The following is an 11,013-nucleotide window of genomic DNA, read 5'->3' as shown; positions in this document are numbered from 1 at the left end:
AATATAACTCTTTTATTTTGATATAAAACAAAACTTACCTATGATTCGCAGTATTATTTATTGCATTGCCATCTGCATGAACGAGATATTCTATTATTATAGTAGTATCCATCTCAGGATCATCTCTAGATTGTCGGAAAAGTATTCGACCAACAATGGGATACTTGAATACCACTTCCGCTGTGTACAACGGCATTTGCCAATTAGTATGCGGTGTATAAAGTACGAACGTGCCACACACCCATGGAACCATGCCTGAGTTATCAGTCTCATTGTACCTAATAAGAAATTATTTTTTTGCATTAAATGTATTTCGAAAGAATTCTTATAAAATACTATATATATATCTAATAATTTAACTGTATTTTATGTGAGAATATGAATTTTTTTTTAGAAGAGCAAATTTTTATAAGAAGTAAAATACAATAGTAATCTTTCTCTAAAAAAATATTCCAACAGCAAATACTTATATGTCTAATTCTGAATAGTACATATATTTGTACATATATTTGAATAGTACATATATTTTAAGCATTTTTAAAAAGTTTCTTTTATCTTTGTATGAAGATGATTACACAAATTACAATTAAGAATACAATGAGCAATTCTATTTTTAATATTAGGTGTACAACTTTGCTTCCGCCGTTTTTTTTCCGAAATTCGAGGCTTTATTGTAAAAAACTGGTTATACATTTATGATTCAAAGTATTGTCCATCGCTGGCCACTACTTTCTCCCATCTTTCGGGTAGCGTACGAATCCCGCGTCGAAAAAATTGGTCATCTTTTGAGGCTATCCACGAATCGATCCAATTTTTTACTTCTTCATAAGACCGGAAGTGCTGGTCAGCCAGGCCGTGTGCCATTGATCGAAACAAGTGATAGTCAGAGGGAGCAACGTCTGGAGAATACGGCGGGTGGGGTAGGACTTCTCATTTCAACGTTTCCAAGTATGTCTTGACCACTTTCGCAGCATAGGGTCGAGCATTGTCATGTTGCAAAATCACTTTATCGTGTCTCGTTGTATTGCGGCCGTTTGTCTTTCAATGCTCGGCTCAAACGCATCAATTGCGTTCGATACCGATCGCCTGTGATTGTTTCAGTCGGTTTTAACAGTTCATAATATATAACTACATAATATACTACGCTGGTCCCACCAAATACAGAGCACCTTGGATGTCAATATCACCGTTCTTGAAGCGTTGAAACCACTCACGACACGTTCTTTCACTAATAGCGGCCTCATCATAAGTATTTGAGAGCATTCGATGAGTCTCAGCCGCAGATTTCTTCATATTGAAGCAAAAAATTAAAACCTCCCGCAAATGACGAGAATTTGGCTTGTAAACTGACATTTTCAATCGAGAATAACTTTATGATGCAGACACAAATCGACTAATATTTCTATGGAGTTATGTTGACAGATGCCCAAGTTTATTGTATGACGTCTATGATCTATTTATTTCGACCACCACTTACCGCTAAAGCCATCTATAGGAAAACGGCAGAAGCAAAGTTGTATACCTAATAAAAAATTATTCATGTTTTTTATTGCATGATTTGAAAAATGCTTCTTATATGTATATAGAGTTGCTTTTTATTTGATATTTGATATAATTAGTAGCGATTTTCATGGATGTCTTCAAATGTAATTTATATTTGTAAGAATTAGTATATAAGAAATTTATTAACACAATAGAATTTATATTATTTACTACAAATTATATAAATATTTTTCTTATATAGCAGGGATCGGCAACCTGTTAAAATGGGCACAAACGTCCTTGAGCGTCCGCGAATGCTTGACTATTGTGCATGTCTATGGTCAATTTCATTCACAACTTTATTTCGCAAATAATCAAATTTCGCAAATATCAAATTATAATCGTCAAATACTTATGAATTGTATTAAATGTTATTATTGTTATAAGTAAGAAACGTTTATTCGAAACATAAATTGTTATTATTTTATATTAATAACTCCAAAGTTATCTAAATTTATATAAAAAGATATTTTTTAATACATCTCATGAACGATATCTGAAATTTTTTTACATTAGGGGAAAATGTAATAAGTCCTGTTGTAACAACCTAATCTCCTAATCGACCAAAGCTAATTTTCACTTATCCCGTTAGATGATATCGCTGTACGTGCATGAGAATGCGTCCTATTATTTGACATATCATAATTCGCGATTATGCGTATTACTTACTATTACGTCCACATGGACTCCACGATTTCTTCATCTTGCGTTCAATAAATTAAGGAACAAACAAATATCTGATAACACGAATCCGAAGGAAGTTTCTAGTTTCTTCGAAAAATTATGTTTATCTAGAATCGAGTGATCCGTAAAGAAAACTTTTATAGCATGAATTGAAAATCAAGCGTTAAATCTCCTTTCAAGCGTCGTGGAAAAGAAAATTGTCAAATAACTTTAACACATCGCGTCAGTACCAAGGTGCTAAGCCAGGCCGCAAAACGATTCTCGCGATAATAAGGGTGACACAACAAAGAAGACGAAATGTTTAATCATCTCACGCTGATGTCACGCAAGTGGTCCCATGCATAGGTTTAAGACAGGGTAATAAAATTTAATAACATCTTCCAATATTGAGAAAAATCAACACAAACTGCGACTCACAATTAAGGAATAAAACGTAGATGATTTTTCCCAGTTGTAACAATGATAAGAAAAGAATTCACAATACATACATTCTCCCCTCGAAAACCATCAATAAGAAGAAAATAGGAATTTACAGCGTGGGCGAAGCCAACTTAAGGGCAACTTTTTAATAACTAGTTAAAATTATCATACCAAATAGTAGGAAAAATCCTACGAATCTGACTCCTTGATTTCTCAATCAGACACACCCTACCTCCAAAAAACTGCCTATATAAACTGCGACATTAGACACGACGTAAAGATAATTAGAATTAAGAAGTTCTATATAATTGTACAGCTCTGTAGTTACACTTTCCAAAATTATAACATCAGTGCAAATTCTGAAACGTTCATTCTACCGTTGCTAAAGGCCTTTCGCTCCAATTGACCAGAAACACCACTAGATCGTTGAGGCCTCTAAGCGTCAGGGAATCTTGAAAGAACTCTTCCAGAAAACAGTAAGTTCCTCCTTTCAATTAGTTGCTTGGGACCTAAATAGATCACTTTAAAAAAAAAAATCTTAATCAATCCCCTTTCAGCCTCTGCACTCTTAATTTTTCGCTTTCACAACTCATCTATTTATTTTATTCTTCCACATCAATTTCTTTGATGAATTCTGTATCCTTTAGAAGTCCGCGAATTTTATTATCTGCCTTCTTTTTTTTACGCAGAACCTGGCAATAAAATATTTTTGTATTTAAAAATCGTAGCGATGATCAGCCCTGTACACGCCTTTCCCGCGCGGTTAAACGCCTACGAATTCAACGCCTCAGGGAAGTCTGTAGCTTAAATAGTAATAATGATAACAATAATATATTAACACTAATGATAGATAATGATAATATTAATAACAATAATAGTCGAGATAATAATAATAATAATAATAATAATAATAATAATAATAATAACAACAATGATGATGAAGAAGGAGACCGAGGGGAAGGGCTTTCCAGTCGGAAAGCTCTCGATTTCTTTCTTCTGCAGAATCAATCTCGTCATAGAACATAAAGAATATTTTCTGACATTTTCTTCTTCTTCTCTTCCTTCTTCTTCTGCTGATTCAACGTCAAGCATGGAGTTCTTAAATGAATCTCCCTCTCCTCGTTACTACTTTCACCACAGTAATCATTAATCATTAACTTCTCTTTTTTCTCAGTTTCAAATTTCTATCGAACTCTTTCCTCCAAACACTTTTATATAAATCTTGAAAAGATCCCGATCGTGTCAGGAGCGTAATAACTGGACAAACACCAGAGACTCTTATATGTTTTCCATCCTTTCTTAATCTCAATAGCCTTTTTCTTAAATTCCTTCCCCTCTTCATACAATTAACAAAATAAGATAAATATATTTAGTCCTGAAAACACACACACACACACACACACACACACACACACACGCGCGCGCGCGCGCGCGCGTATGAGCTGTTATCGTCCAATCAAACAATTAATTCCGAACTCTATTGTGAACAACTACAGAGATTACAACAAGCAATTAAGAGGCAGCGGCCAGAATTAATCAATAGGAGAGGTGTCGTCCATCACAACAATGCTCGACCACACACATCTTTGATGACTCGGCAAAAATTGCGAGAGCTTGGCTGGGAAGTTTTAAAATTAATCCACCGTATAGTCCTAACATAGCACTCTCAGACTATCATTTGTTTAGGTCTCTGCAGAACTCTCTTAATGGTGTAAAGCTAGCTTCAAAAGAAGCCTGTGAAAATCACTTGAAGTAGTTTTTCGAGAAACTACAGAAGTTTTATCGATGGAATTATGGCTCTGCCCCAAAAATGGCAAAATATAGAAAATAATGGAGCATATTTGATTTAAATAAATTGATTTCAATACTCTAAGAAAAACACTTTAATTTTACTAAAAAATCACCACGAACTTTTTTCCATATATCCAATATTTTAGGCTCGCATTAATGTTCGCGAATACATACACATTCACCTACATCGCAACATTCACACTATTCGCTCTGTTAGTTATTAAATATCGGATAACTCTTGTAATTTAGAAATGTGAAATTCCAGTATAATATAATATAAAATTAAACAATTTGATAATAAGCTAATTGAATTTTTCTAGTAATAAATATATATATATAGTCTGGAAATAATCGCCAAATATTTCATGGGCAGTTAGAGCGGAAATTGAGTCGAAATCCTTTTCCATTTTGTAGTTTATATATATATGAAGATATATAAAGATATATTATAAAGATAGCTGAAGCTTACTACTGCGAAGTGTATACGCCTATCGATCGCTTGGCGCGCGGGCCGTGGGAAGCGGGCGTAGAGATAGCCTGACAAGCGCGCCGTCCGAGCTATGGAAGTTTGCGGCGGTGTGCGCAGCGCGGGGCGCTTGCCAATCCTCAACTCCCAAGACCCGCGCACCAAGCGACCGGTAGGCATATATACTTTGCAGTAGTAAGCCGGGCGAACGCGCGTATTCGGTTATTTTTAAGGATTAATATCTCATTACTATTGAGGATATTTACAAAATAGTAGAGGACTTTTCGATTCAGTTTACTCTGCTCTACCTGCCCATGAAATATTTGGTGATTATTTCTAGACACCCTGTATACAAGGTAGCTCCAACTTATGACCCACCATCTTGAGCTGATAAAGCAGACTAAACTGAAAAATCCTTTATCATTTTGCAATGCTTGCAATAGTTAACGAAATGTTAACGTTTAAAGATAATCGAATACATGCATCCGCCTGATTTACTTGCCGAAGGTACGGCCCCCCGAGCGCACGGCGCGCGGGAAAGAGAGATGGCCTAGCAGACGCGCCACGCCGTACGAGCTTAGAGGCCACGTCAAGCTATTATATCAATGGCGGATATTCGGCATTTTAGAAATAATTTCTCGATTGCGAAAATTGGGAAATAATCAAGAACTGTTCGAAAAAACAGTTTAGTTCGTTCTGAAGCGTGCACATATACTTACAGAAAAATGTTAAATAAATATTACTTGTTTCAAGCAAATAATAAAAATATTTTAAAATTATATTATCAAGAAAATATTCTTTGTAATGATACAATCGTTACTCAAAAGAAGATAAATAAAAAGAAGATAAATAAAAATTGCGTTCTCTCTTAGATTGATATTTTTCTGCATTTTTCTATTAGTATAGTACAACTAGTAGTGTACAACTTTGCTTCCGCCGTTTTCCTATAGATGGCTTTAGCGGTAAATGGTGGTCGAAATAAATAGATCATAGACGTCATACAATAAATTTGGGCATCTGTCAACATAACCCCATAGAAACATTAATCGATTTGCGTCTGCATCATAAAATTATTCTCGATTGAAAATGTTAGTTTACGAGCCAAATTCTCGTCATTTGTGGGAGGTTTTAATTTTTTGCTTCAATATGAAGAAATCTGCGGCTGAGGCTCATCAATGCTCTCAAATACTTATGGTGAGGCCGCTATTAATTTAGTGAAAGAACGTGTCGTGAGTGGATTCAACGCTTCAAGAACGGTTTTGACGTCGAAAACCTGCATAGCGGTGGAAGAGAAGGTTTTCGAAGATGCAGAATTGGAGTCTTACTTGAGTAAGACTCGTGTCAAAATCAAGAAGAATTGGCACGATCATTGCGAGTGACTCAACAAGCCTCAAAACGCCTCAAAGCCATGGGAATGATTCAGAAGCAAGGAAATTGGATGCCGTACGAATTGAAGCCGAGAGATGTTGAACAGCGTTTGTTCGCTTGTGAACAGCTGCTTGAAAGGCAAAGACGGAAGAGATTTCTGCATCGCATTGTGACGAAAAATGGATTTATTACGATAATCCCAAGCGCAGAAAATCATAGGGAGTTCCCGGCCATGCTTCCACGTCGACGGCCAAACCGAATATTCACGGCTCCAAGGTCATGCTCTGTATTTGGTGGGATCAGCTCGGCGTAGTATTATAAATTGTTAAAATCGTCTACAATCACAGGCGATCGGTATCGAACGCAATTGATGCGTTTGAGCCGAGCATTGAAAGACAAACGGCCGCAATACAACGAGAGACACGATAAAGTGATTTTGCAGCATGACAATGCTCGCCCCCATGTTGCGAAAGTGGTCAAGACATACTTGGAAACGTTGAAATGGGAAGTCCTACCCCACCCGCCGTATTCTCCAGACGTTGCTCCCTCTGACTATCACTTGTTTCGATCAATGGCCTGACTAACCAGCACTTCCGGTCTTATGAAGAATTAAAAAATTGGATCGATTCGTGGATAGCCTCAAAAGATGACCAGTTTTTTTCGACGCGGGATTCGTACGCTACCCGAAAGATGGAAGAAAGTAGTGGCCAGCGATGGACAATACTTTGAATCATAAATGTATAACCAGTTTTTTACAATAAAGCCTCGAATTTCGGAAAAAAAGTCGGCGGAAGCAAAGTTGTATATCTAATAAAAAAAAAAGCATATGCGGGAAGCTTTGCTTTTCTGTTTCAATTTAAAGAAATCGGCTGCCGAATCGCATCGAATGCTTGTGGAGGCCTATGGCGACAATGCTTTATCAGAAACAACGTGCAGAGATTTCGTCGGTTCAATGACGACAATTTTGACCTGAGTGACAAGAAGAAGTGAAAATCGACCCAGGAAGGTTGAGGACTATCAATTGCAGGCTTTTTTGGATGACGACGATACCCAATCGCAAAAAATGCTTGCCGAGCAATTGAGTGTTTCTCAAGCAGCCATTTGCGGCTATATGCCATGGAGAAGGTTCAAAAGATTGGCGGGTGGGTGCCGCATGAACTGAACGATAAGCAGATGGAGCGACGCCAAAACACATGCCAAATTCTGCTTGCCAGACAAAAAAGAAAGTCGTTCCTGCATCGGATTGTGACAGGCGATGAAAAGTGGATCTATTTTCCTAAACGCAAGAAATCTTGGGTTGATCCCGCCCAACCATCAACATCTTCCTCAAGACCAAATTGCTTCGGACGGAAGACGGTGCTGTGCGTTTGGTGGGATCAGGAGGGTGTCATCTACTACGAGTTGTTAAAACCTGGTGAAACTATTAATGCTCACCGCTACCACCAACAACTGATCAAATTGCACCATGCTCTGCGTGAAAAAAAGCCGCATTATCGGAAAAGATATGACAAGCTGATTTTCCTCCACGACAACGCACTATCGCACACGTCAACAATAGTTCAAAACTACTTGGAGTACACTCAACTGGGAAGTGCCCCCATTTCACTTATTCACCAGACCTGACACCTTCTGATTATCACCTGTTTTCGTCGATGGGCCACGCGCTCGCTGAGCAGCACTTCGATTCTTATGAAGACGTCCGAAAATGGCTTGATGAGTGATTTGCCTCGAAAGATGAGGAATTATTTTGGCGTGGTATACACAAATTGCCCAAAAGATGGGAAAAATGTATAGTTAGCGAGGGCAAGTACTTTGAATAAATTTGTTTTTGCTTCCTAGGAAAAAAAAAATTTTCTGATTAAAAAACAGCAGCTTATACACCTAAAAAAAGGAAGGAATTAGGACGCCAGAGTTACACTGTACTAACTGAGTTCAGTTTGGATCTTCCGACTCTCTTGTGACGGACGAAAAACGTCACAACATATATATACAGGGTGTACCAGAGTTAACGCAGGAGCCGGCACGTACATATTCGTTATAAAAAAGTAAATCGAAAATGTTAATAGCAAAATCTTAAGTATCAATAGTTTTCAAACGGTGAGCATTTGAAATTAACCAACCACAGGGCATGAAATTCGTGCCGTCAGGAGTTGCTGCGCAAGTCAGCGGTCGGCCGCGCGAACGCTTTGACGACGTATCACTCAACGGTGCCGAACGAGTATTATAATATAAAGTTTTGTGAAACTTTCTATATTAACTGCCGTATTTTTAAATTGAGTCTAATTTAATTGATGAGAAATAATGTAAATTGCAAATTCGATAAATAAGTAAATTTATAAATAAAATCAATATTAATTAAATGATCTAGACAAATAATATTAAAAACATCAATTGACAGATATTTACAGCTTATTACTTGCTAACTTCGATTTTTTCACTATATTACTTCCTCTTTCTCTCCTATCATAATTTGGAATTTCAATCATTTTATTTTCTAAATATGAAATATTTATTTATAATGCGAATTTTAAATGCGTATTTTAAATATAATTTTTTTTTCTAATGTTACTTGTGACAAAAAAGTTTTGTAAATATTTATAATACGCTCACTAATGCCACCTATGAGCAAACAGCGGATTTAAGCTTATACACCTATATATATATTTAATTTTAATTTCTCCTCCGCTTCAATATGAATGTCGTCATCCTCTCAAATTGTGGAGATCTTAGAACATATACTACTGGAAAGAGCAAAGGTCTATAATCCTTGTACATTTGGCTGAAGCCGAGAAGATTGATAAGGATGGAGAGATAATGAACGTAGATTGCAATGCGCATGCTCCATACAATCATATGCGCCTGCGTGATGGATGTTCAAGCTGAATAAAGTACCGTTCATATAAAGGTAATTGACGCTTATGCGCGCATTCCCTCTTTAAGATCATGCGCATTACCTACTACGATCATCATCTATTATTCTCTATCAATCTTCGCCTTCATTTTCAAGAGATTATGCTTCTTTCAGTGATATATGTTCTAAGATGAAGACAATGCTGCAAGGAAGAAGAACAAACAAATAAGTCATCTATAAAGAAAAATTGTTTACAAACAAATATAAATGTAATACTTACGGTTGAATGTATTAATCCATCTCCCTGATAACGTCGCACGAATACTACTTACAGTATACGTACGAATTTCTTCTTATTTCCATTGTATTAAACGGTTTTATAGAAACGTAACCATGATGCTTTATCTGGTATTTTGAACACCAAATATTAGCATATTGGAAATTAAGTTGCGTGTTAATATATTGGAAATTAAGTTCCCGATTGCTAATTAAATGCGAGAGTGACTACTAGCCTAGATTAGCGATTTTACACAGACTGATTTTTCGCAAAAAATCTTCCCGGAAATTTATATGACCGTTTCAATGACATAAAAAATGCAAACGTTAGATTTTATAACAAAAAATTTTTAGACATCAGGTGATAATAATATAATCTGACACCACAAATTGCAGTGACAGCAAATTTACAAATTTCAATGTGATCTTGTCAGCGGTTTAACACAAAAATTTTTTCAAGGACATTTAATAGTTTTGCAATGACAATGATAATGTAATATGACACAAATGCCAAATAATATATATATATGAAAAAATATATTTGAAAAATATATTTGAAAAAATATATCATATATTAGGTGTACAACTTTGCTTTCGCCGTTTTTTTTCGAAATTCGAGGCTTTATTGTAAAAAACTGGTTATACATTTATGATTCAAAGTATTGCTGGCCACTACTTTCGCCCATCTTTCGGGTAGCATACGAATCCCGCGTCGAAAAAACTCATCTTTTGAGGCTATCCATGAATCGATCCAATTTTTTACTTCTTCATAAGACCGGAAGTGCTGGTCAGCCAGGCCGTGTGCCATTGATCGAAACAAGTGATAGTCAGAGGGAGCAACGTCTGGAGAATACAGTGGGTGAGGTAGGACTTCCCATTTCAATGTTTCCAAGTATGTCTTGATTACTTTCGCAACATGGGGTCCAGCATTGTCATGCTGCAAAATCACTTTATCGTGTCTCTCGTTGTATTGCGACCGTTTGTCTTTCAATGCTCGGGTCAAACGCATCAATTGCATTCGATACCGATCGCCTGTGATTGTTTCAGTCGGTTTTAACAGTTCATAATACACTACGCCGAGCTGATCTCACCAAATACAGAGCATGACCTTGGAGCCGTAAATATTCGGTTTGGCCGTCGACGTGGAAGCATGGCCGGGAACTCCCCATGATTTTCGGCGCTTGGGATTATCGTAATGAATCCATTTTTCGTCCCCAGTCACAATGCGATGCAGAAATCCCTTCCGTCTGTGCCTTTCAAGCAGCTGTTCACAAGCAAACAAACGCCGTTCAACATCTCTCGGCTTCAATTCGTACGGCACCCAATTTCCTTGCTTCTGAATCATTCCCATGGCTTTGAGGCGTTTTGAAATGGCTTGTTGGGGCACTCCCAATGATCGTGCCAATTCTTCTTGATTTTGACACGAGTCTTGCTCAAGTAATGCCTCCAATTCTGCATCTTCGAAAATCTTCGCTCTTCCACCGCTATACCGGTCTTCGACGTCAAAATCACCGTTCTTGAAGCGTTGAAACCACTCACGATACGTTTTTTCACTAATAGCGACCTCACCATAAGTATTTGAGAGCATTCGATGAGTCTCAGCCGCAGATTTTTC

General features: G+C 37.0%; 1 protein-coding gene across 1 annotated transcript in view; it reads right to left on the bottom strand.

Moving 5' to 3' along the window:
* LOC108689116 overlaps nucleotides 1-11,013 on the bottom strand; it is a 277,007-nt gene that overhangs the window by 145,235 nt on the left and 120,759 nt on the right. Inside the window, exon 9 of the mRNA XM_018195755.1 lies at nucleotides 39-278. Coding sequence (XP_018051244.1) covers nucleotides 39-278 — 240 coding nt within the window. The remainder of the gene's footprint in view (nucleotides 1-38; nucleotides 279-11,013) is intronic.

Source organism: Atta colombica, unplaced genomic scaffold (genome assembly GCF_001594045.1).
Source record: "Atta colombica isolate Treedump-2 unplaced genomic scaffold, Acol1.0 scaffold26, whole genome shotgun sequence".
NCBI lineage: Eukaryota > Metazoa > Arthropoda > Insecta > Hymenoptera > Formicidae > Atta > Atta colombica.
The sequence above is the reverse complement of the archived record's forward strand: the minus strand, read 5'-3'. Positions and strand labels throughout refer to the sequence as shown.